Here is a 27,235-nt window from a genome sequence, read left to right on the forward strand (position 1 = left end):
TTTTGGCGCATAAGTTAAATGTGCAACTTTGGATGGAAACCCAGCTAGTGAGTTTTTCATATGTAAATATAAAAGCCTAGTTTTAACTTCGTGATCTCTCTCCGGACAGACATGTGGCAGTCCAGCTGGCTCGGAGAACTGTGCCGACTCTCCCTGCGGAGGCCTGAGCTGTGTGGATGGGGAAGGAAACAGGAAGTGTGGAGGAGAGGGATGTGATGGCCTCACCACGCTGGCCCACAATGCCTGGCAGAAAGCCAAGGACTTTGACCTGGAGATTAACAGCGCTATGGAGGAAGTGGACAAGCTCTCCAAAATGGTGAGGTTTCTCAGCGGATACTGTATCTGCTGTTGATACGATGAAAGATTTTGCAATGCATTTTTTGTAGAGATATGCTTCTGTTCGGATCTTCTCATAGTTAGGCTCTTGATAACTGCTGATTGCTTTTGTGTAGACATTAAAGGATTTCTTTTCTTTAATTCGTACGATCAGGTGTCAGAGGCAAAGGTAAAAGCAGATGAAGCAAAGCTTAATGCTCAAGAAGTGCTGGCAAAAACCAATGAGACCAAAAAGCGCGTGGATGGAAGCAACGAGGAGCTACGGCAACTCATCAAACAGATCCGGGACTTTCTCACTCGTACGCACCCTTACAGGATTCTTTGAGATGTTTTGCTTGGGTGATCAGATCCTTGATTTTTAACCCCTACTCTATCTGGCTGTACAGAAGATGGAGCGGACCTGGAAAGCATCGAGGCTGTGGCCAGTGAAGTTCTGCAGATGCAGATGCCCACCACACCAGCCCAGCTGCAGAACCTGACCGCAGAGATCAGGGAGCGCGTGAGCAGCTTGACAGAAGTCGAGGACATCCTCAACCAGAGCGCCGCTGACATACTGAGAGCAGAAAGCCTCCTGGAACAAGCACGCAAGGCCAGGTCTGAGATCTACTCAGTCAATTACATCCGTAACAGTTTGATAGAGTAGGCACTTCTTACGGTTTTTGCACCCTCATTACTAAATGCAATTATTATGTATAAGTACATTTTTCCTTTCATTTTCTGCAACGGTCTGTTTGATGGTTGTGGAGGTTGAGAACCACTGATCTCATATATGCCATCTACTGGCAAGTTCATTGAACCACATGTTTGTATATTCTCTGGTTGTCACAGGAAGGAGGCGTCAGATGTGAAAGACACCGCTGAGATGGTGAAGGAGGCCTTGCAGCAGGCCGAGCGCGCCCAGAGTTCGGTAACAGAGGCACTGAAACAGGCCAGTGCTGACATCAAGGGAACGCAAGACTTGCTGGTCTCGGTACGTCTACATTACCAGTCATTTGTTCCAAGGGAATGATTTCAGGCTTGTTTTAATCAGTACCAACATGGTGCAATTTGGATTTGATATTTGAAGCCACTTTATGTGACTCTTTTTTACAAAAGGTGGAGTCTGAGACGTCCGACTCGGAGCTAAAACTGAGTAACGCCACCCGAAGGCTCCTGAAGTTGGAAAGCGATGTAGCTCTGCTGAAAGAAAAGGCTCTCAACACCTCCACCAGTGCTAACAGCACAGAGAACGAGGCTGAGAGCATCAGCGCACTGGCTGAGCAGCTCAAAAAGGTGCACAAATTACCTGGACGTGATACGTCATCTTTGGTTTTGGGACGTTTTTTTTGGGTTTGTAACCTCCTGTGCTGTGGACTGTTTATGCAGGATCTGGATTCAGACCTGAAGGACAAGTACAGAAGTGTTGAGGAGCAGATCACGCAGAAGGCTGAAGGAGTGGCCGAGGCCAAGAAAAGAGCAGAGAAACTCCAACAGGAGGCCAAAAATCTGCTGCTACAGGCCAGCGACAAACTTCAGCTCCTGAAAAGTATGTCAATGCTGCATCTCTGGTTCCTGTGAAGCAAATGCATTTTGAATGCTCTCGCTTACAATGAGCTACGTTTCTGTTTTTCAGATCTTGAGAAGAGCTATGATGAAAACCAGAAGCTGCTGGAGGACAAGGCCAATGAGCTGGTGGACCTGGAGAAGGCTGTGAAAGAGCTGCTTCAGGAGATCAGTCACAAAGTCACCGTCTACAGCACCTGTCTGTTTTAACGCTACTACTGACTGCTTTAGGAAAATATATTAAATTACCTTCTGTGTCAAATCCCTGAGAAGGTTTTGTGAGTTTTACATCTGTTACAGCTACGGTTTTACCCATACGTTTATATTTGATCACTGTATGAAAGGGTGTCACACTTTTATGAACACAAGAGAATGTCATTTGTTTTTTAAACATAGCAGACCAAAGAGTGAATGTAAAGATATGCCCAGCATAACTATGAGACTGCAGTTACATTGACCACATCCTTTCAATTTTAGAATAAAGGTATAAAGTCACAAAAAGTCAAATAATATAAATGTGATTTAATTTTTTTTTTTTTTTTACTTTTTTGGTTACTGATATCTGGACCAACTTGTGAATATCATGAAAATTAAATCAGAATAAACTCAAGTTAGTAATACAACTTGAAAATGTGTCATTGTTACAGTGTGAACTTGTCTTGTGTTAATAAAATACAGTCGGAGGAAATCAATCAATCTGAGGTTTCGTCTTATCCAGACGTTGCTCAAAAAAAAGTTGCCTGGCAAAATTGCTCAAAAAGATGCCTTTGTGTATCATTAGCTTTAAGCTCCGGCTCTGACATTGTTGCTCATTGTGGTCATTAAAATTACTAGATCATAAGAGTCCTCTGCTTGTGAATAAGACACTAGAGACCCGAGGGAGCTTTGGCCATGACAGGGAAGACCTCAAGCGGCATTGGTCATCACAGAGACCTCAGGGAGCGTTAGCTAACACAGGGACCTCAGAAAGGGACGGCCACCACAGGTATCTCAAAAACCATGGCCAAGTCAGGTACCTCAGGGACCAACCTCAAGCCTCTAATATGACTAATGGCCTTACTTGAGAAATGTATAGGTCAGTGATTGTCGAATTTGTCCTGCGAACCCCACAACTGAACATTATGTGTGTCTCTGTTATCTGACAAACTCTTACAATGTCTACAAATCAGCTGATGAGGTGAATCAGGGGTATAAATAGAGAGAGACATACAAAATATGTATTGATAGGGGATCCCGGACAGGTTATTATATGTAAAAATGGTGGTCTGGGATCCTTTTAGCTTAAACTTAAATTGCTGTTGAGGCTTTTAAGTTAAGTACCTGCTCTCTGATGAGAGTAATTGCTCAACGTATACAATGAAAGAATGAAAACGTGCAACTTGGTAAATAAATATATTGAATTTATTTTTATTAGTTTTTTTGACGTTTGCTTTTATACTTCAATAACACATTTAATCTATTTTTTTTTCGCTAATAAAGACTCAAAAGTACAGTTTTGTCTGTGTTTACTGTGTAATGTTAATTGCAAGAAGCTGAAGCTGAGCGCCGCCTTGTGTCTGTGTCATCATACTGCAAATGTATTTTAATCACAACCCACACTTTTTCAATTTATTCAGCCATGTAAGAAGCACAAACAAAAAAAAAATCAAATAATAATAATAAAAAAATGGAGGTGAAGTGATCTTAAAATTTTAATAAATAAGCACAAATTTCAGAAGTTAATGCTCTAGCTTTGCCTTCAGTTCACACGAAAGGCACTAAAAACTATTAAAATGACCGATATGCAAATAAAAAACCAATAACGCAGTATGAAAGCATTAGATAAGGAGTTTAACATGGACTCGCCAGCAGAGCAGACGTGAGACAGATGTGAGACTGAAGCAGCACGAGTTTAACCGTCGATGATTCAGTTCAAACATCATCTGTGACGTCAGAAGCGGCTCATAGAACGTTCACGCTACACGTTCTACTCAGGTTACTCATTCATTCAACAGAGAGAACTACCAACACATACATAAAACACTTCCTGTTCCCCGACACATTACAAAACTAGAAGTTCAGTAAATATCCTTGTCACTCCTGTAACTCCAGAGAGAATAAAGAACATATTTATGTGTGTTAAGATAGTATGTACATTTTAAGTACATTTTCTGTCATTCTTGCAGGAATGTAATATAAAACAACAGTGCAGGAACAACCATAGGTTTTCTCTGGGCAAAAGAATTGTCTCAGTTTGGACAGAAGGCCAAAATGTATCTAGATTAATATGGATGTAGCCTAATATTTAATAAATCTGACACAACTCAATTCTGTTACTTTTACTTAGTTATTATATATAAGTAAAGGATAGATGAGTATATGGGTAACAGGATTGAGATTTTAGGATAAAATTAGCAAATACATGTAATCTAGCCGCACGGTGTACATGCTAATATTATGAGAATACTCAGGAAATTATAGTGTTTCACCAAAGATTTGTATTTTTAAAATAAACAGGTAACATTTAAGAAATAATTTAGATAACAGGACAGTATATTTATAATGACACTCCTAACCACCGTTACAATATCGATCATCAAAAAAGCATATAATACCACATGCTTTTGGTCATTTCATTGCCTTCAGATGATCGAGATGTTGCGATATTATGTTGAAAATGTGTCTTATTGAATCTCTTTCCGTTCTTTTAAAGGGGTCAATGTGTAAGGATAACAGGACTGAGTGAAAACCTGGAGACATTATACATTTATTTTGAAATAAATTAACTAAAGGTATAGATGGGATGTGGAGGGACACAAAAAATGCAAAAATGCAAAAAAAAAATGCAAAAAAAAAAAAAAGCAAATAAAATGCAAATAAAATGTAAAGAACAAACAAAAAAATAACATTATATATATATATATATATATATATATATATATATATATATATATATATATATATATATATATATATATATATATATACTAAAATAAGATTTCTGAAGGATTTTTAACATTATATTTAGCGTTTAGGGGCACAAGGGACAAATACTATATTTTCAGTGTTTAGGTAGTTTTTATTTTTTTACTTTTTTATTATATATTTTAAATTGGCAGTTATTTATGTGCAAAACACTTTGCTTAATAATAAAAGGTATTTTAGATAATTAAAATATTAGTTATTACTAATAATAAGATAATATTTTTATATTTGTACCTATAATGTCCTGGGGCTAGAAATGGCACCAATTCGGTGGAATGGCCCATTAGTAGTATCATCATACTATCCTACTAATTCCAAATGGGAAAATGCATTGAACATTCAATTTCTATTGTAGTAGCCTATAGAGTTGCAGAATAGAACTAACTAATTTAAGTCAAACAAAACCATGATGTAAAAACACATAGCCTACCATTTAGCCTACCATAGATCAATTTGTGGAGCAGAGAACAGAAAGATTTCCTTTAATTCCTAACAGTGCATTATGTTGTAGTTTATTTATTTATTTTTCTGAAATAAGGGAAAGTGTTCAAACCCGTGTTAAATATCTACTAGATCTAATAACAACCAATAATAACAGCAAAAATGACACATTTATAAAATGAGCACTAGGTGGCAGCATATAAAAAGGTTTCGGGGTTCACCACCGCAAACCACAACAAAATAAAAGGCGAGGAATAGACATAAACAAGGATTGTGTCATTCAAAGTCAAGTGTATTCACATTTTCATTTTTATTTAGTTTCGTAAGACCTTAGCTCCTTCCGGGCATGTCAATCAATTAAGCAATTTCCACTGTAAAGTCACCACAAGTAGCCTACAAGCAGAAAATCCAGCTGTTGCTGAGCTCCATCGTGTTGCCATTGTCAATCCAGCTCAGTTCACTTGTTTGTTTATTTTTTATTTACTATTATTATTATTGTTGTTGTTAGTGCCCACTGGTTTGCTCATAGCAGTAAATTTGACTTCAGGGACATTTGTAATGACATAATCAAAATAGCCTACGCTCCACATAAAAAAATAAGAATACCAAATAATAATACAATTTACAATTATTACAATTTTCTGCTCTTTTTGAACAGATAGTCACTATACAACAATAACTGGACTTCCTTTTTAGACATTCTCTTATGTTTTCATTTTATAAAAGGATAATTAAATTCAGAATTTTATGACCAGTTTTTCTTTGTTGCAAGTATACACACTAGCCTATTTTATGATGGGCGAGTTTTCATCTGAAAAACACTAACCTGTAAAATATATACAATGAATGCTTAGATGTTACGTGGAAAAAGTAGCCCATCATGTGGATATCGGTAATAATCACATCGAAAATACAAACAAGGGCATAGGTCATGTGTTATAAATTATCAACTGTATCTGAATTATGAATAACCTTCATCTGGACGGCGAAGTCCCTGTGGTTTTAATGCGGAACTGAAGGGAGAGGCTGCGCGTTCACGATCCCTCCCCTTCCACTGTGGAGGCGGGAGCGCGCAGTGGATTCTGTCCGAACTCAAGCGCGAGGAGAGACAGCCTCTGCACTGCTCAGCTTCACGCGGACACTAAAATGTATCATCTGCCGTCTGCTAACCAAAACAGAAAAGATTTACAAAGGGATATAAAATGCTGCATCATGTTTTGGGATAAACTGACTTCTGAGCATTAAATATTGTTGTTACATTACATCAAGTGTCGTGTTGGCTGAAATCCGCGCGAGTGTTAGGACTATCATTTACAGGTAAGGCACTATTAAAAAGTGAAACCTTATCATCGTACAAACGTTCAGAAAGTAAGTAGAATCATGAGCAAATAAACTGTAAAAGTGCATTTCTTCTGGAAACTTTCAGCAAACGATTAGGTAAAAAAGAAAAACAGTCGTTACAAATCTCGAGAAGTTTAAGACATTCACAAAACAGACGTTTTTATTAAAAAGTGAAGAGCGTTTTCAGAACCCTGGACAGCGACATCGAGGCGTTCGGTAACACAGCAGGACGCTCGGGGATTTTTTGCTTTCCCCCCATTTATCTTATTTAGTCGAGAACAACTTAAAAAAAGACCAGAAATAATATGCATTTGGATTCGGTAACTTTTCAAAATAAATGTGCATGAACGTTTAATGCAACGTCAAATGCTTTTTAGAATTACCCTCATAATTTGGAAAGCTGTCAGTTTGCGTTAGCACTTTATATGACTACATTTTTTTTTTATATAGCTCTTTGATTTTTTTTTCTTTGTGCATGAAAAATATAGAAATCATTTGTACTCATCTGCATCTTCATGTGTGCTTGGCAGGTGCTGAAAATGGCAACCAAATACCTGATGCTTATTGCCTTGGGGACTGCTGTGATTGGCAGTGTGCACGGTTGCCCTGAGCAGTGCAAATGCTCTGATAAATCAAACCACCAGTTAACAGATTGTGCCTACAAAGAACTTCTGGAAGTACCTGTGGGCTTGCCATCCAATGTGACCACCCTGAGTCTTTCAGCGAACAAGATTAAAGTGCTGAAATCCCAAAACTTTATAAATGTGACCCAGGTGACCTCTCTTTGGTTGGCTCACAATGAAATCGTAACCATTGAGAGGGGCACGTTTGCTCCATTGATTCAGCTGAAAAATTTGGATATTAGCCACAACAAGATTGTGCATTTTCCGTGGGAGGATTTGACTAATCTCACTGCCCTGCAGTTGCTGAAGATGAACAATAATGAGATGGTCAGTATCCCCAAGAATACTTTTGCCAACCTGAAGGAACTGCGTTCGGTCCGTATTAACAATAACAAGTTTACCACTATCGTGCAAGGAACGTTTGATGCTTTGGTTGCCATGTCTCACCTTCAAATCTTCCACAACCCCTTCACCTGCTCCTGCAACCTTGAGTGGCTCAGGGACTGGATCAGCAAATCCACAATCTCCATCCCTGAGCAAAGCAACATTGTGTGTGATGCTCCTTCCCACCTCAGAGGTACTCAGGTCACTAGCATGCCCAAACTGGACTGCAAGACCCCGTCCGTGTCCATCACATATCAGCCAAACATCGAAAAAACCGAACTCTATGAAGGATATATGGTCATGCTTTACTGCGAAACAAAAGGAACTCCTAAACCTGAGGTCACATGGGAGATATACGCTGGAAACCAACTAATTACATTCCGTTTGCCGGCTGTTGTTGAAAAAATTGAGATTCCAATTAACGGACCACCTACGAACGCCAGGTTCCTTGTGTTTCAAAACGGCACCTTAATCATCCCTCGCATGAGCAAGAAAGAAGATGGGAACTACACATGCTCTGCTGTCAATGACATGGGGAAAGCCGAGCGCTCTGTGAGACTTGTTATGGCCGGCACCAAAAAGCATGCCACCAATTCCATGCTGGACCCAAAAGCATCCAGCCATTTACCAGAAGACAAACTTGGTTCAAAAGGCTCCAAAAACAGTATTATTAGCATGTGGCCCAAATCTGAAGAGAAGACAAAGAGCCTTCCAACCGGAACATCTCTCATTACGGTGGATAAAGAGAGAGAGGAAGAAGGCGCTGATACTTTGCCATTTGTTGGCAAATGCGGAATAAATGATGGCACGCAGTACATCTCCAACCATGCTTTCAACCTCAGCTTGGACGAACTCAAACAGTACACATTTGATTTCGGAGTTATTGCTCTGGAAGTTTCAGAAACTGAGGCCAAAGTTCAGCTGAACCCTTTCCAGATGGCCAACGCGAAGTCAAACCTTCACCTCAGCCAACAACAAGACCTCCAAACTGTGAATAAAGAGCCTTTTAGCCTTTTCCAGACGTCCACCAAAAAGTCACCCTTGGACATGTTGTACCTTTGTGTCAGTACTGGCAATGGACATTCAGTGGTGCAGTGGTCCAAGATTGAGGAGGGAGTCAACGCCTATCGCTTCCAGGGCCTCAGGCCAGGCACTAATTACACCCTGTGCCTCACCTATGGGGGCCAGGACTGCCAAGTCCAAGTGGTCTTCACAACTAGAAAGAAAATCCCATCTTTGTTAATTATAGTGGTCGTTAGCATTTTTTTGCTAGCTCTGGCAACCGTTCCCCTGCTGGGTGCCACCTGCTGCCATCTGCTCTACAAGTATCAAGGCAAGACCTACAAGTTGATCATGAAGACGCAAAACCCAGATCAGATGGAAAAGCAAATAGCTATGGATTTCGACCCCAGGGCGTCTTTTGTGGGATCCGAGAAGAACTTCAACCCGAGTGAGCTAGGAGAGGGAGAAGGGGAGGCCGATGGCGAGGAGGGAGACGGAGAAGGCGAGGACATCGAGGGAAGCGTGGTTACCGAGTCCATTCCCGAGTCACAATCCAAAACACAGGAGGAGTTTGAGGTTGGATCCGAGTACAGCGATCGGTTGCCGCTCGGGGCTGAAGCGGTAAACATATCTGCCGAGATCAACGGTAATTACAAACAACCCCGCTGAGATGTTTGTTCTTCGTTTGCTCTGAAACACAATACAAACCAGGTGAACACGGACTGTAAACTCACGTTATACAGACACGCGCTGGGAAAAACAATAAAACAAAAAACAAAACAAAAACCGCGCGAACATTTTTACCTCAGTAAGTTAGAAGTGCATACGACAAGTGTTCATTATTACAAATAGAGGTTTTTGAGATTTATCGAGTGGACTGGACTTAAATGGACAATTATATCTAAAAAAAAAAAAAAAAAAAAATTAAAACAATTCAATATTGTCACTTTAGCATAACCTTAAACATACATTGTCTCAAGTAGCGTCCATTTTACGTTATCGAATTGGAAACGTTATTGTATAGTGGACATCGCGCGCTTCTGAGGGGAAAAAAAATCACCATTACTCTTTTCACAGCATGTGTGTCTGGAAAACCAGATCACCTTGATAAAAAAAAAGTTTGTTAAGTGTAATGTGGGATCCCAAAATGTGTGATTTTTAATCTCTTGGCGAACGGGTGCTTTGAAAAAAATACAAAAAACAACAACACATCTCTCGCCTTTATGAACTGACTGAACGTGTCCTTTCTTCTCTTTGAGATAGCCTTCTTGTCCGTGGCATGTGGCACAAAAGTATTTTTAAGTGTTTTATTAGGATACTATAGACTGTAGATATTAAATGTCGATTTGTGATGTAAGCCAATGAAGTAGAAGAGATGTTTTCTCATATATATATATATATATATATATATATGTATGTATGTATTAATGTTCCGTTTTTACCATCAGTCAAAGCGACATCGAGTGTCCAGTAAATTTACGCATAGTGGCTTGTTTGGTGTCCAAGTGTCCAATGATGTTGTAAAAATACTCAAACCTTTTAAAGATTTTGATATGATTTTATGTACATGACCTTAATAAAATATTGAACGAACAAATGTATTGGACATTGTTTGCAAACGCAGAAAGTGTTTGTAGAATGCAGAAAAGCTCTCTAGCACAAACCGCACAGCTCAGTAAAATCATCAATAAAGTCCGTTCGTAAAGTCCGTTTTGCTTTTATTTTAATTTTTCTTTTATTTTAATAATGTTTTCCCTTAAACGAATATTTCAAAACAAATAGATAAATATATATAAATAACATATAGCTACAAATATATAAATAAGTCTGAATATAGAAGATATTTATTGAACATCTAAATTCACGAAATTATTTATACATTTAGAATAAAATGTGTGATGGTGCTTATTTTTTCGTTACGGATATTGTGATGAATTCTTGAGAAAACTATTGTGTAGAACAAAAAATGTGGTTGGGAACAGTTGCGCTCTCTCAGCATCTGTCTAGTCATATTTATTTTAAATATTCGTAATTCCCCTATGAATAATAAATCGCTGCACGAAAAAAAACCTTCGTGAGCATACTTCAGATTTAAATGGTTTCATTAAAAAATAAAATCATGCTGATTGACACGTCCTTATATAGCCTACGTGACGCCGGAAATGACCCTATTTCCCTTAATTCAAAACAGAGAGCATACTTTTATTTTTTAAATATTTATTTCATTTAAATCACAAATATGCCATAGGTAGCAGAACAAGACATAATATAGGGAATTATCAAAATTAAGTGTCAATGTGAGACAGATTGTACATTTTGTCAGAGATGGAAACAATTGTACAATTACAGTAGATGTACAGACACAGATGAACCCATAATGGACATTACTGGTTTCGTCTGGGATAAGAACATTCTCACCACTGGTCACAACAATGAGTGCAGAAAAAAAAAAGATGCTGAGCGGAAATGAAAAATTTGTCAATTTGCAAATGAGCAGAACCTGTACATTCATAAATAGTCACACATACTAACCTGGCATCAATCAGTTAAATGGGAGTTCAGTGCCAAACTAAATTTCCTGATACGCTAAGCCCAAGACGGAGAGACAGTCTCACTCACACATGCAACAAAAGACACATCCATCCATGCATTCACACACATGTGCAAAGGATCCGTTAACTACAACTGCATGAAGTTCTTCCTGAGGCACTGAGCTGTAAGTGCACTTAGCTAAAACACATGTGCTTCTCTGCTACACCAAAGCATATAATACTATCATCAATATCTGCCCAGAAGCCATTAAGTATGAAAAGGCTGGGGGCAGGGAGGGCCGATCTCCTTCTCCACATGGTGATTTTCAGTCCTCAGTTGCTGGTGGCGGCGCTTTCTGCTTCTTTGCTAGGCTCCTTGATGATGTCTTCCTTTTTGCTGCCCTCCTTGGAGGTCCGGTTGAGGGCTCCGTTGATGAAGCTTTCAGAACTCTGGCACTGGAAGTGTTTCCTGGTGCCCACCAAAGACGGGTTGTTGACCAGCGTGTAGAGGAGCTGCCAGTGCGCTCGCGCCCGCTTGGCGCTCGACACCTTGTTCTGCTTCTTCTCTTGCTGGACTAGTTGAATACCTTCAAATGTTGAACATGTAAGAAACAAGTTAAGCCAACATGTAGATAAAAATATTTAAATTTCACTAAATGTATCTGTAAGAGTCAAGAAATGTGTGTGTGTGTGCATATACACACACACACACACATATATAAAAACACATATAAAAAGCATATATATATATATATATATATATATATATATATATATATATATATATATATATATATATATATATATATGCTTTTCGCACTGTATTTTGATTCACTAAAAAGAACAAGATTCATTCGTTCGGAAGTTGAACTCTGTTAGCGCTGTTATAATTCACTATAAAGAGCCGAGTCATAAGAGTCATTCGTTTGGAAATTAAACACCAGTAGCGCGTTCATGATTCCTATAAAGAACCGAGTCAGAGGAGTCGTTCATTCGGAAATTAAACAACAGTAGCGCGTTTATGATTCACTATAAAGAACCGAGTCAGAGGAATTGTTCATTCGGAAATTAAACAACAGTAGCGCGTTTATGAGTCACTATAAAGAACCGAGTCATAAGAGTCGTTCATTCGGAAATTAAACACCAGTAGCGCGTTTATGATTCACTATAAAGAACCGAGTCATATGAGTCATTCGTTCGAAAATTAAACCGCAGTAGCGCGGTGTGTTTATGATTCACTATAAAGAACGGAGTCATAAGAGTCATTCGTTCGGAAAATAAACCCCAGTAGAGCGGTATGTTTATGATTCACTAAAGCGGGGCTCATAAGAGTCCATCGTTTGTGATTAGGACTTAATCAAAATAAATAAATAAATAAATAAATAAAAATAATTTTTTTCACGTATATAGCCTACTTTGATTCACTAAAAAGAACCGGCTCATATATTATTATTTAATAACGTTACATGATGCGCGAACGCATTCTAGAATAATAAGCGGTGCAATAATTTGTAGTCTTTCCTTCTTAATATATTAAGTTAAACATTTGCTTTTTAATGGGTGTTAAATAAATATTCTTTAAAAATTACATCTAAAATAAAGGTAATTGATGCAAATAGATATCGTCCACATAAGAGAGCGCTACTACAGTAGGCCTATCACAGTTGGAACATATCACAATGTGTAATTATCATATGGAGAGTGTAAAAACTATGAGTCACACATATGAAACTGTCAATAACAAGCTCAGTCTGTGTAACCTACCAGTTTTGACAATTCTTCTCAGATAATAATTAATATTGTATGCAAATACAAACATGCAAATCAGATTCCTCCAGTTTTTGAATGCAACAAGCATCAGTACGTCTGTATGTGTAAAATCAACAAAAGACAGGGCTATTTAATGTTGAATATACACCATCTGCTGCCTATCATCCTGTAAAACACATCAAACGCTGGCAGACCTGACTCTGACTTGAGAGGACAGACACATAAAGATCTAATTTCATCTCCGTTCTGCTATATGAAGAGAGATGAGCAATGCAATCTGGGAATGCACAGAGGATGTTCACACTATGGGCTCTGCTGTGTTTCTCTGTCAGGTCTGATTGAGCAGCAGCAGGGCCACGGTGACTTATTGCACATCGGGGCCCAATTTATCCTGACAAATATAATGATTGCGGGAGCGCTCGCCTGCTGCGTGCGGGGCAACATGATGAATCAATTACTCCAACCAACCGTCTGTGCATATAGACATGAATCACTCAAGAGAAATCAAACACAGATCGATATGAATCTTGGTTAGATTTGATACAGAAGAATTAACATTATCTTGCTCTGCTTTCTGTTTTGAAATGCATTAAAAGTAGATTACTGTGTTCTGGGAGTTCAATCTGTTTGTACTCTGTAATATAGTGAAGCATACATAACGTAGGCCTATATAGATGTTATTTTTAATGTACACTGCCGTTCAAAAGTTTGGAATCAGTATGATTTTTTTATGTTTTATAATGGAGTCTCTTAAGCTCATCAAGGCTGTATTTATTTGTTCAAAAAATACAGAAAAAAATCCAGTAATATTGTAAAATATTATCTGAATGTCTAATATTAATTTGATGTTTTAATATACTTTAAAATGTCTTTTATATCGTTGACGCAGTGCTAAATTTTCATCAGCTTGAACTCCAGTCTTCAGTGTCACATGATCCTTCAGAAATCATTCTGATATGCTGCTTTATTATCAGCATTGAAACAGCTGAGCTGCATAATTTTTTTTGTTTGAAACTTATTTCAGGGATCTTTGATGAATAAAAAGTTAAAAAGAAGAGGATTTATATAAAATATAAAGATTTTCTAACTTTACAAAGTCTTTACTGTTACCTTTTATCCATTTAACACATCCTTGCTGAATAAAAGTATTAATTTCTTTCAGGAAAAAAACCCAAAGAAAAAAAATCTGTTTTGAATAAATGCTGTTTTTTTTACATTTTGTATTCATAAAATAATCCTGAAAAAAGTCTCTTGGTTTCCAAAAAATAAGAAGCAGCACAACTATGTTATAAAACACTGATTAACATGTGTTCCTGTAGCTCAACTGGTAGAGCACTTATATATATATATATATATATATATATATATATATATATATATATATATATATATATAAAAATCAGCATATAAGAACGATTTCTGAAGGATCATGTGACACTGCAGACTAATTATGCTAAAATATAGCTTCACAGGAATAAAATGAATTTATCACTCTCATATCTATTTGAAATGAGCTTGGTGCATTTTTATTTTCTCAGAAGGAAACAGGCCTGAAATGTACAGTTTCCACACACACACTGATAAATCTCACTGGAACTGAATGAGCGCAGCTTTTAAACACTAAACCGCATCCTCAGACAAGCAGCTCTGAATTAGTTCTGAAGACTAAAAGCTTTGAGTTTGAGTCCAGACTCTAGAACAGGTTGCTCTCCGGTGAATTAAATACAATCATCCTGAAGTAATAAAGAAGAAGTAAAAGCTGAGACCTTCTTCAGCATCTCTGATCCTCTGTGCAGAGAGACCGTCCTGGCCTGAGGTTTGCAGCAGCAGCCCGCAGAAGGCCTTCATCACGGGGTGAGACTGACTCACCTCGATCTTCAGGTAATGAGCGTAGCAGCGGTATCCTGCAAACACAGAAGAGACAATCTACATACAAATGACAATCACATCCCACATCTGTTGTGACCGAGAGGAAGCACTTTTATCAGACACTTATCAGTGCACTCATTCTGAGCAGGTCATCTGAATATAAATGTGTCGCTCTGTGAAGCAGTACCTGGGTCAAAGGGCTCGACGTTGCGGTTGAGAAGGCTGATATCCAAGCGTCCTAAGTGGACTATGTTGAAAAGGGCAGTGGTGACTATCCTCCAGATGCCCACTATAACACCAACCATGACATTAACTAGGAAAAGCATGTAGCTGAGAAGAAACAGGCTTCCTCTGTGGAGAAAAAAATAAAAACAAAAATTACCCAAAGTCTGGAAACAGTTTGATTCTTCATACAGGCTTAAGGATGTACAGTATATATACAGTGGGTTACACTTTATTAGAAGGTGTCCTTTATACAGTGTAATTCTACATTTAAGTGCGGAGTAATATGAATCAACTACATGTACTTACTATATAGTTAGGGTTAGGTGAAGGGTTTGGCTTAGGGTTACTTGCATATAATTATGCATCATTTATTGTTATTATAATAGTAAGTATATGTAATGTGTAACAAGGACGCCTTAAAATAAAGTGTTACCATACAGTGCATAACTAAAATAAAACAGTAGATACTCTTTTTTTGTGTGTAAATATCACTACACATTATAAACATAACTATAAAATACAGTTTTTCTCAGTCATTTCTCAAATGAAATTCTCAAAACTACTTGTATAACCTCCACATCATCGAGTCATTTATATACATCACAAAACCAGTTTCTCATTCTTTTGAACAAGTTGCGATTGCTTTTGTACATTCATGCAATTATGCACATTTATCTGCAGTTTCCTACATTATCAGAGGCTAATGTCATGTCGCTCAAAATAAATGATATAGTTTTCTGTGCAATAGTCTTACCCCTCAAACATCCAAGGCTATCTAGGCTCTCCACATCTAGTCTTTAGTTCATCGTATAAGTCATGAAATGCAAAACGGTTCATCTAGTTGTCGTAAACTGCCAAGCACACATTATTATTAGACTTTTTGTCAATTTGGCATGAATTGTGCAAGTGAATCTTGACTAATGAAGAGAATGTAGATGATAAACCATTTCTCTGAGATAGCTCAAAGGTTCATCTCATGAATCTTCAGTTGGAAAGCGTATACTGTATAGACAGAGGACAACACAAGAGTTACACATTCTGACAATTGACTTATTTTCATCTTTGTGCCCATATTTCTTTTTCCTTTTCTATAAAACAATGGCATTGTAAAGGTTTTTTTGGTGTTTCATTTGTTTTATATTTTTGGTCAGACCACTAGTACTGTAAAAGTGTAACTGGGAATTCTATCCAGAATCTTTCAATCAATACCCCACATACAATAATGTGTAAATATGTACTTTTTAAATGGAAATATGACATAAATAAGCATATGGCATAGTGTTCAATACAGTAGTTTCCATCAGAACATCCCTTCAGAGCACACTGTTATATTGACAACATGAATAAACAATTTGACTGTCTTATCCGTAAACTATGACACAAGGACTCGTCATTCTGATGGCACTGACATGTTCATTGACACAGATATCTATTTTTGAGAGATGAACTAAGGATTTTGAGCAAGAGACTGGCTTTTGCAGGTAATCCATGGTGTTTTGCTCTTTGTACGAGTCGTTTTGAGAAATTAACGTATTGTTTTGCAAATCTCAAGGATGATTCGAGAAATGCACCAAAGCGACTGAGAAAAACTGTAAAATATGATTGTGGTTTGGTACAGCTTGTCTGTGAACAACGGCTCTGTGTAGTTAATACTCCTTCATGTGAAATCAGGCATGCGTAGAGATTCACCGCTGATTACAGAACCGGCTTTACTGACAAGATGTGCATTAATTATCGCATGCGACTTATCGTGCAGCCCTGACAGACAGACAAAAAGACTGAGAGATGACAGACAGACAGAGAGAGAGATAGACAGACAGATAGAACGGTGTTTGCAAAAATAAAATAATTAATATCTGAAAAGTCTTCTAATATGAAATTCTGAAGAACTGCTTCATAAGTTTCATAACAATGTAGAGAAAGAAGACAGGTGTTTATTGTTGGCCAATCTTTCATGGCCTATACCAGATGCTGAATGTACACCAACATTAAAAGTTACAGTTCGTAATATTATGTATAACTGGCACCTGTTGTTCAGATCTTTTGTTCCTGCGTCCTTCTTAACGAACAAGAACCTGGAGGTCAGATGCTGGACCAGCACAGCCACGAACAGCATCAGCCAGAAGGGCCTTCAGAAGAGAACATGAGAGTGAGAAGCATCTTAAGAGGCACTTGACGGCTCATGAGGAGAGAGGACTGATAGGAGGCTTTAGCTGAGATTCGTGGCTCACGGGGTCACAGAGAAAGTGAGGAGAGCCAAGCCACTCACCACATCCTGCCGATAATGTGGAACAGCATGAGATTGGTGCCATACAGGATGGGGATGATGATGAGGAAGACAGCGAACAGAATGCAGATGAAGAACACCAGAGTCTGGATCACCATACCTGGACACAGACACAATCACAACACATGCAGGACTAATCAAACATGCTCATAGCCACGTTTACACTTGACAAAAACTGAAAATAATATTTTATGTTTCATATTCATGTTATATTATATGTAAATAATGTTATATTACTTCATATTAATGTTATATTATTTCATATTATTAAATTGTCATAATGAATAATAATTAATTGAAAAAGATATTAATAAAATTATAAATATAAGATTAAGTATTTATTTAAATGTAAAAAGCACTCTGTAAACAATATTCTATTTTTTAAATAGTTTTTTATAGCCTGTTAATGTGCTAACTATAAAAATATTTTTCATATAGTTATAATGATTAATGTGTGTGTGTGTATAGGCACAAACACTGCCTTATTTATTATTATTATTATTAGTAGTAGTAGTTTTTTAAATCTAAATATAATAACTTTCTATTTTTTATGGATTTTTATTGTCTGTTGATTGTAAATTATAATAATACATTTTAATATATTTTATAATATATTTAAACGATATCATTATAATATAATAATATATTTTAGTATATAAATAAACATAACTGAACAACAAAAGCATGATCAAATAAATACATATTTGAATAAATATAAAAAATAAATAACCAAATACGCACACTAAATATATATATATATATATATATTATTTTTTATCTTTTTTTTAACAAACTCCATCCTTTTTGCTTTTTTAATAAATGTCCATAAATGCACATTATTCTAAAGATTTTTTTTTTAAATCACAACAATAATCTCCATCTATGATGGATTTCTATTGTGTGCTAATGTACTAATCCACGTGTGGAGAGAAAAGTTCATAAGAAGAAAAACATCCAGAATGATCCAGAAATGTTCTCCGCTACATTTAATAAAAAATTAATTGTTTCATTAATTGTTTATAAAAACTGTTCATCAGTTCAGATTTAGTTTGTTCCAGTACACAAATCCAGGCAAAAATGTTTCCGATGGTCTTTCTCACACTTTTACACTAGAGTGAAGAGCGTTGTGCCGTGAGAACGAGGGGCTTGTGGAACAGAAGAGCAGAAGCGTGCTCTCACCGAGACAGATGAAGGCGGCCTGATAGCTGGTGAAGCCCATCCAGCAGACCAGCGCGGGCCGGGACGGTCGGATGCTCCTGTGGCAGTTATACACAGTAAAGACGTCTCCTCTGTACAGTGCCTTCAGATTAGACCTGAGTGAACACAGACACAGCCTTCAGTGCACTAACACACACACACACACACACACACACACAGCACTGCGGAAATATAGGTAATGAGGGCGTTTCTTTTTTGAAGAAGTAACAGATGAAATTGCAGGTCACAGAGTCAGACTGCCATTAATGACATTTAAAAACTCAATTTGAAAAGTGATTATTTTTAATATGCTATTCCTGACTGTAATTACCTCGTTCTCATTAGCCTAGTAAATGATTTTTCCTGTGTCACCTCCAGCTAGTCAGTTATGATAAAGTTATTAGTAATAGGTCTTAAATAATTTTGTGTTCAGTTTTAGTTATACAGTGGCACGAGAAGGCTTTTGCCCCCTTCCAAAATTTTTAAAGTTTTTTGCTTATGTCACATTTAAAAGATTCAGATCATCAAACAAATTTAAATATTACACAGAGTTAATGCAAGTAAATACAAAATGCAGTTTTGCATTAAGGGAAAAAAGCTGTCCAAACCTGTATGGCTGTACAAACCATACATTATAAATGCACACAGTACACATACATATATCATGTAAAACTTTTATTTCAGATGCGATTAATCGTTAACGCAGGTGACATCTGCGTATCTGTGGTCATGTGACGGTAGTGTAGCAGCTGAAGAGCACTGAATGTGTGTTTGTTAGGGTCACCTGTGCAGGACCATGGACCTCATGAGCATGAGCAGGTTGAGCAGACAGGACAGGGTCACCGCTGACAGATAGCAAACTGAAACACAACACAATCACATGAGCCACAAACACACACTCACAGCCTCAGCACTCTTTCCCACTCCAGCTACAGAAAGTGGATGTGTGTGTGTGTGTGTGTGTGTGTGTGTGTGTGTGTGTGTGTGTGTGTGTGTGTGTGTGTGTGATGCATGCAAACCTCCTGCAGTCTGGATCAATGCAAGCTCACATTTGCATGGCTGTGCTGGCATACATTAGCTTATAAGAGATGATCATTAAAGCTACGCTGACCAACTGCACTGATCCAAATTACTGTCTCACTGTAATTACTTTATATCGAAATGGTTTAAGTGTCGTTTATGTGAATACCACCTAATAAATTCAGGTCCACATATAATCTGATTATGGAGGAGAATCAACAGAGTTCAGTGTAACGGCTTAAAAAATTATTAAAATGAATCGGTTTGTCTTATATTTACTGAATAATAAGAAGTGCTGTCAAACGATTAATCGCGATTAAATCGCATTGAAAATAAACATTTTGTTTATATTATATATGTGTGTGTGCTGTGTATATTTATTATGTCTATATAAATACACATACATGTAAATATTTAAGAAAAATGTTATGTTTATATATTAAATATATTTATCTGTAATATAAATATATACAGGTTCATGTAAATATTTTCAAAACACATCCTGTATGTGTGTGTATTTATATACACATAATAAATATATACATAGTACACACAGATATATTATGTAAATAAAAACCTTTATTTTGGATGCGATTAATCGTTTGAGAGGACTAAAAATAAGACAGAATTTGAATAAATGCATGGAAAAAAATTAACATTTTCAATTTATATTTCTATTTTGTAAATATAGAAATAAATATACTATATTTATAAATTCTAATGTTGTAAATATTTTTAGCAAATTTTCAAATAGTGTACAGCTAAATTAACATTTATATTAAACTGTGTTTTTTAAAATAAAAAACAACAACAGCTTGTTAGTCATATATTTAAATATAATTATTAATTATAAGGGAGATTTGACATAAAATATAATTATTATAATTGTGTATTTAAATATAATTATAATTATACATTGGTAGTGATGAGGTTGCAATTTAATACAGTTTAGTACATATAAAATATATTTACTTTAGTTATGTTAGTTAACCAACACATTGAAACAGTGTACTTTAAAGCATGACAAAAGTATTAAAAATGATTCAAATCTTTTAAAAGGTTTTTTAAAGTAAAACTTGTAATTATTACAATGTGCAATTCCTGAGTGTACTGAAATGTGTTAAAACATAGAAATGTAAGAGACTCTATTTAAACACATTTAAGTGGCATTTATCTATATACATACATATACATATTAAAACGTTCTCATCCAAAATGGCAAATAGGCTTTCCAACTAATGTAAATCAAGATATACATAGTGTAATAGTGGTCCATTTGTGAGAGAGATCAAATCACATCCAAGTCCTAAGTATGAGAAGTACGAGAATGACAACTGACTCACTTTCCACACACCACAGATAGTAGATGACAATCCTGACCACCTCCTGACGGTCATCTGACAGGATGATATTGAACCCGGCCAACAGGAAGGCGATGTTTTCGTCTACTCCTCTGCGGACGATGTGTAGGGTGGGCAGCACGCCCGAGACCAGTAAGAGCGCCATCTAAGACATTCACAAGAATAGAGGATGCCTTGAAATGCTACATTAAATTTAACAAAAGCACGGGAATTAATACTTTTAGACAGAAATAACTCTAAAAATGGCTCTTCTTTTTTGAAGAGTTTACCTGATAAACCGCAATGAATGCCACAACCACAGAGATCGCCAGTTTCAAAGGGAACCTGAAAACTAATGGAAAAGAAATGAAATTACAATAAATAAATAAAAACAGTGCTTTCTAAAAGTTTGGGGTTGGTAAGTCTCTTCTGCTCACCAAGTCTGCGTTTATTTGATCAAAAATACAGTAAAAATGTGAAGTATTATTAATATATATATATAATTTGTTTTCTAAGTGAACATATTGTAAAATGTAATTTATTCCTGTGATGCAAAACATTACTCCAGTCTTCATACACATGATCCTTCAGAAATCACTCTAATATGCTGATTTGCTAGTCACGAAACATTTATAATTATCAATAACAATTTTTATTATATTTATCCATTTTTTTCAATTATCTTTGATAAATAGAATGTTTTAAAAGGACAGCTTTTACAACTTTTAAAGCAAAAAATGTCTTCACTGTAACTTTCCATCATTTTAATGCATCGACAGTTGCTGAATAAAGAAGGAAAAAAGAAAAGAAAAGAAAAATAAATCTTACCGATACCAAAATTTGGGATGGTAGTATATACAGTTGAGGACAAAAGTTTACACCCCCTCCTCCTTTCAGAATATGCAAAATGTTAACTATTTTACCAAAATAATACAGAGTAGTTGTTCATGAGTCCCTTGTTTGTTCTGAACAGTTAAACTGCCTGCTGTTCTTCAGAAAAATCCCTTTTTGGTCCCACAAATTCTTTGGTTTTTTGAACCCTTTCCAACAATGACTATGTTTTTGAGATCCATCTTTTCATACTGAGGACAGCTGATGGACTCATACACATCTAATACAGAAGGTTCAAACACTCGCTGATGCTCCAGAAGGAAAAACCATGCATTAAGAGAAAACCTTTGAAAAAAAAAAATTATGTGTATATTCTTCTTTTTTCATTTAGTGCTGCTTTTCAGAAGCTACCGAAGATAGTTACATGTTTCCCAGAAGACAAATTAAGTAAAATTTACCCTGATCTTCAAATTCAAAATGTTTTCACACCCCGGCTCTTAATGCATGTTTTTTCCTTCTGGAGCATCAGCGAGCGATTGCACCTTCTGTGATAGTTGTGTATGAGTCCCTCAGTGGTCCTCGGTGTGAAAAGACGGCTCTCAAAATCATAGTCATTGTTGGAAAGGGTGAAAAAAAAAATGCTGGAAAACCAAAGAAATTGCGGGACTTTAGGGATATTTCTGAATTACAGCAGGCAGTTTAACTGTTCAGAACAAACAAGGGACTCATGAACAACTATCACTCAACAAAAAAATCTGATCATTCAGCTAACAACACAGTATTAAGAATCAAGAGGACGTAATAACCTTAATATTCTTTCAAATGCATACTCTTCATATTCTTTTTTATAATTTCAACTATTATTCTCCTTGTGGAATATATGTAAACATCTTTTATGTGAAATCTTATTCAGATCAGTACTAAATAAACAATAACATGCATTTTGTATGATCCCTCTTATTTTGGTAAAATAAAATTTAGCACATTCTGGAGGGGGGCATGGGAGGGTAAACTTTTGACCTCAACTGTATATATTTTTGACATTTTAATTTATTTTATTTTACCATCCTCTGGTGTGTAGATGTACGACTTGGCAGCATCCCTGAGCCTTTCAAACAGTTTGGGTTTTGATGCGCTGGAACTGCAAAAGCAAGTGTCAAAAACAACAACAACAACAACAACAAAAAATTACAATTTAATATAATTTTAAAAATAACAACCCTTCATATTCTTTCAAATGCACAGTTAGACAAATAATAGATTTTTATTACAGCTTCAGTCATCCTTCACACAATGGCTTTTAATGGGATTCAAACCTACAACCTTTAGACAACCAGTCTAAACCTGCAACCTCATGGCCTCTTGAATATTCCTTATTCCATATACCTTCCTACATAATTGCCAGTCTTATCAATGGACATTTCCCTTCATTACACTGCGTTCCTACGTAGACTATATCATACCAACATCAAGGAGTTTCCACGCAACAGGAAACATTTCCTCACATTACTCACGGGACTATAATCAATGACATTTCAGACGCTCAGAATATTTTTGCATGAAGGAGATCAGCATCTGTACAGTACAGACAAACTGAATGGCGTTCAGACTCCAGCAGTGGATCTCTATCTACCAGTCTTTGCATACATCAACTTACAGTCGGTGTGATTCACCACCGGTCAATGGAAATGAGGAAGGAAGTAGTCTATGGACAGTATCCCATCTGACTGGCTGTTGTACAGTGGACTGATGCTACAATAGAAAATACCTCATCTTTCCTTGACTTCACTGCCATTAAAATCCACTTATTTAGCCACATTTTTGTTTTTTACAAGATTAGTTCACATTGCAGAATGCCAAGAATTTTAATATGCGACAAAATATGGCCTGTAATGTGTTTAGTATTTTTATGTATAGTATTTATTTAGTATTTATAGTATTTTTGTTCATTATATGGGGTTTGAAGCTCACTGTGGAATTCTTGTTATGGGTTACTAATATAACATCTGCTGTTTTTTAGCTTCTTGAATCTTTGGGTTAATAAATAATATTGTCCATGTGAGTGTGCATCACCTGATTTTGGTGGGCTTTTTCTTCTTGAGAATCTCTTTCACATAATCTCTGTAATAGCTGCTACTGAGGTCCTGCAAGAAAAACAAATCTTTAGATAGTAACATTCATTCCGTTCATGCTGATCTGAATCTTTAAACGACATATCTCAAAAATAAAAACTTTGATCTAGATTTGTTAACCTGTACGTGTTATGAATTGATTGCTCCTCTCTTATTTCATCCGAACATACGATTAAAGCTGAATAACACTGCTATTGTGCGTTTCTTATGAGAAAACAACACTCTGTTTGTGTAAAGTGCCCTGCGAGTCAAACATAACCCCGTCCCACTGAGCTGCTTACAATGATTAGAGCTCAGGAATGCAGGTGCGAGTTTACAAACTCCCCTCTTGCCTTTCCATGCTGCTAAGTCCCTTCATTATGAATTAACACAGCGGTGCTTAACTGGCGGGTCGTGACCCCAAAATGGGTCACAGGTCTGTCGTAACAGGGTCGCATGAAGTACAGCAGGAAAAACAATGTTAAATACAGATTGATCAATAAGAGTGTCCATGATAAAGGACTAATATTTAAAAAATCTAGTTTAAAAAACAACCAAGTATTCCTAATGGTGTAATGTTTTAATAGATATTTTAGACGGACCTCAGAGGCGTTGCTCGTCTCGGTGTTCTGCAAGCCTTTGAACAGAAGCAGTGGATACTGGAAACTAAGAAAAGCCAGACAAGCGATCTGAGGAAGACTGCTCAACAGCATGTAGTACTTATAGATCTGCAGACAAGGACAAAAACAGACAAATCAATGTCAAACAACAGTGCAGAGCTTTATCTGGCTATATTACCCACACATTTTTTAGTGCAAATCAATCATTAAATTTAGAGCGCATAAACTATGCTTGTACTCTACAGGTGATGTTTCAGTACTGTAAGTCGTACCTGTGGTGTTTTGGGACAGTCCACTTTCTGCCAGACCAGAACTCCAAAGTGTGTCCACGACAGCAGGCTGCCCAAGACGTAACCCACCTTGTTATGCAGCGTACCGCAGGCCAGAAGAGGATAGTACAACGCGGGGTAGTACAACAGCGCCAGGATCAGCCAGAACTCTACAGACATAAAATATAGTCCAGTGAAGTGACGTGACATTCAGCCAAGTATGGTGAGCCATACTCAGAATTTGTGCTCTGCATTTAACCCATCCAAAGTGCGCGCACACACACACACACACACACACACAGTGGTCAGCCATTTATGCTGCGGTGCCTTTGTGGAGCAGTTGGAGGTTCGGTGCCTTGCTCAAGGGCACCTCAGTCATGGTATCACTGTCCCGAGACTTGAACCCACAACCTTAGGGTTAGGAGTCAAACTCTCTAACCATTAGGCCACAACTTCCCCCTAAGCATCTCTCTTTAAACCCTTAATGATACAATCCATTATATATTACCACTGTGACCTGGAGCAACACTCTTATATGAATAAACATATGAGTGTAAACTGACTTAAATTTGGGCCTGTTTCTCATACAAATCTATTCAATGGCTTCAGAATAATTGGAATATTGACTTCTTTTTCGAAGACTGAAAAGTGTATCTTTTTTATGATCGAAAGATGAACAGATTTTTTCTATTTCTGTTACTAAATAAAATTATACTATAAAAGCCATTATACTAAAAGCCATTGTAACATTTTATTAACAATATATTTTTTTTGCTGTTATTTTATCTCTTTATTCTTTAGAGTATTCTAGCAAATGATGGCATTTATCAGAGGGGCAGATTTTAAAGAACCAATAACGGTTCAAAATTTTGAATAGCTATACAAATATTCATCAAAACAATTATCTGTGTTTACAGGGATAGTTCACCCTAAAAATGAAAATCACCCTGAATGATTTACTCAAACCTAGGTGTATATGACTTTCTTCCAATACAATCAGAGTTATACAATGCACTGGCTCTTCCAAGCTTTATAATGGCAGTGAATGGGGGTTAAGATTTTGATAGTCTCAAAAAATGGCTGTTGACCAGTAAACAAACCACTCAAAGCAATTATCTTTCTCCTCCTAACTGTTCAAGAAAAAGTCTTTTGCATTCCATTCTTTTGTGTTCAACGAATGAAAAAATCTGCTTTTGAATGACCAGAGAGTGAATAAATGCTGATCATTTTTAGGTGCACCTTTGAATGCAGAGTTACAGGATTGTCCCTGAAGTGTACTGTAAGTTAATTAGACTAAAATGACTACATGCTGCTTGATCAAATTATTTTTAAACTATGAAAACAGCAAAAGAATTTCATATTATCAAGAATGGGGAAATAACAATAGTGGGCCATCCACACTAACTAACACTGACTTATTAAGTCGGAGTCCAAATTCACTTATTAAAGCAGCAAACATTTACATAACACAAACAAAGCCTTGTCTGAGGCCCTGTTTGCTAAAGAATAAAAAATGCAGGCGATAATCCAATTACAAAACCCAACTAAGAAGGACTAGCAGTTCAGAGAAAAGAAGAAAAAAGGATCAGGTAGGGTGCTACTTTTGATCCTCTTATGTGAACTGAGCCTAGTTTGGATAGCTGCCATCTGGTGAACAGAGAGAGTGTTCATTTGATAGCACCAGTGAAGGGTGAGCCACTATACCCCTCCAACACACTGAATTTCCCAAACTCTTTGGTGGCCCGAAAGTCTTTGATTTACATTATGATAGAAAACAATGATGTTTTCTGAATCTATAAAGAATTTAAATCTTCATAACATTATTGGTTCAGACCAAATTGGTTTAAGTGCACATAGGTGGCGATTAAAAATTAATTCTTCGTAGGAATCGAACCAACAACCTTCCTTTCGCTAGTCCTAAATCTTAGGGTGCAGGTGCACTTAGGGCATGTCTGAATCCACTTTTGCTAGTTTAATAAGGGAAAAAAATGGTCGGTGGGCCAGACGCATGGTTCAAAATGGTTGTACCAATTCTCTTAATGAGTAATGAGTGTGTTTTGGACGTAACATGCAATAAACCAGTCTCACCTCCCATTCCCCCATTGTAATCCCTTCATTTTTATTATTTTTTTGTTTGTGTGCTGCTGGGATTCACTGTGTGTGTAATGCACATAGCATACATGAATTGTGCATCCGCCTTATAGATGCATATTACTTACCAAAATTAACCATGGTATTAATATAAATACAATCAAAATTGTGCAACACTTTCCATAGTTAAACAAATAATTAATAAAAATACCATGTCATTGACTTTAGACCAAGTTTAAGTTGCGTCAATAGTGCAAACACAATAGCAACTCGCCTACAAAGCGCCTGAACACACCCTGTTTCCTGATCAGCATGCCCATGAGTGCACAAATGGCTGCAAATGCATTTTCTATTTAAACAACGTAGTGCTGGACGTGAAAATTATTAATGTGTCAGGCTGAAACTTGAAAAAGAAAAAACACTGTGAGTGTATGATAGAGC

At 36.7% G+C, this 27,235-nt stretch overlaps 3 protein-coding genes across 6 annotated transcripts in view; 2 read left to right on the forward strand and 1 right to left on the reverse strand.

The window, feature by feature from the left end:
• LOC113043543 (laminin subunit beta-1-like) overlaps positions 1–2,509 on the forward strand; it is a 34,360-nt gene extending 31,851 nt beyond the window's left edge. Inside the window, exons 27-33 of the mRNA XM_026202990.1 lie at positions 110–316; positions 491–635; positions 723–930; positions 1,165–1,306; positions 1,432–1,608; positions 1,702–1,861; positions 1,949–2,509. Coding sequence (XP_026058775.1) covers positions 110–316; positions 491–635; positions 723–930; positions 1,165–1,306; positions 1,432–1,608; positions 1,702–1,861; positions 1,949–2,088 — 1,179 coding nt within the window. The 3' untranslated portion in view covers positions 2,089–2,509. The remainder of the gene's footprint in view (positions 1–109; positions 317–490; positions 636–722; positions 931–1,164; positions 1,307–1,431; positions 1,609–1,701; positions 1,862–1,948) is intronic.
• Positions 2,510–6,380: 3,871 nt separating this feature from the next.
• LOC113043544 (immunoglobulin superfamily containing leucine-rich repeat protein 2-like) lies at positions 6,381–9,413 on the forward strand. The gene is made up of 2 exons (XM_026202991.1): positions 6,381–6,600; positions 7,155–9,413. The coding sequence occupies exon 2, from the start codon at positions 7,164–7,166 to the stop codon at positions 9,300–9,302; it is 2,139 nt and encodes a 712-aa protein (XP_026058776.1). The 5' UTR covers positions 6,381–6,600; positions 7,155–7,163; the 3' UTR covers positions 9,303–9,413.
• Positions 9,414–10,833: 1,420 nt separating this feature from the next.
• The window catches only part of LOC113043545 (receptor for retinol uptake stra6), a 24,418-nt gene continuing 8,016 nt past the window's right edge, over positions 10,834–27,235 (reverse strand). For 3 of the 4 annotated variants that reach the window (XM_026202993.1, XM_026202994.1, XM_026202995.1), the window contains exons 6-18: positions 24,707–24,873; positions 24,417–24,542; positions 23,777–23,847; positions 22,768–22,844; positions 21,163–21,224; positions 20,876–21,038; positions 19,297–19,372; positions 18,495–18,628; positions 17,298–17,415; positions 17,056–17,157; positions 14,991–15,154; positions 14,701–14,838; positions 11,498–11,751 (exon numbers count right to left, since the gene is read on the reverse strand). In XM_026202993.1, coding sequence (XP_026058778.1) covers positions 11,498–11,751; positions 14,701–14,838; positions 14,991–15,154; positions 17,056–17,157; positions 17,298–17,415; positions 18,495–18,628; positions 19,297–19,372; positions 20,876–21,038; positions 21,163–21,224; positions 22,768–22,844; positions 23,777–23,847; positions 24,417–24,542; positions 24,707–24,873 — 1,652 coding nt within the window. Of the gene's footprint in view, positions 11,752–14,700; positions 14,839–14,990; positions 15,155–17,055; positions 17,158–17,297; positions 17,416–18,494; positions 18,629–19,296; positions 19,373–20,875; positions 21,039–21,162; positions 21,225–22,767; positions 22,845–23,776; positions 23,848–24,416; positions 24,543–24,706; positions 24,874–27,235 lie in introns of all 4 variants that reach the window. The other variant, XM_026202992.1, reaches the window with a different exon arrangement.

The sequence above is a fragment of the Carassius auratus genome, chromosome 25, assembly GCF_003368295.1.
Source record: "Carassius auratus strain Wakin chromosome 25, ASM336829v1, whole genome shotgun sequence".
NCBI lineage: Eukaryota > Metazoa > Chordata > Actinopteri > Cypriniformes > Cyprinidae > Carassius > Carassius auratus.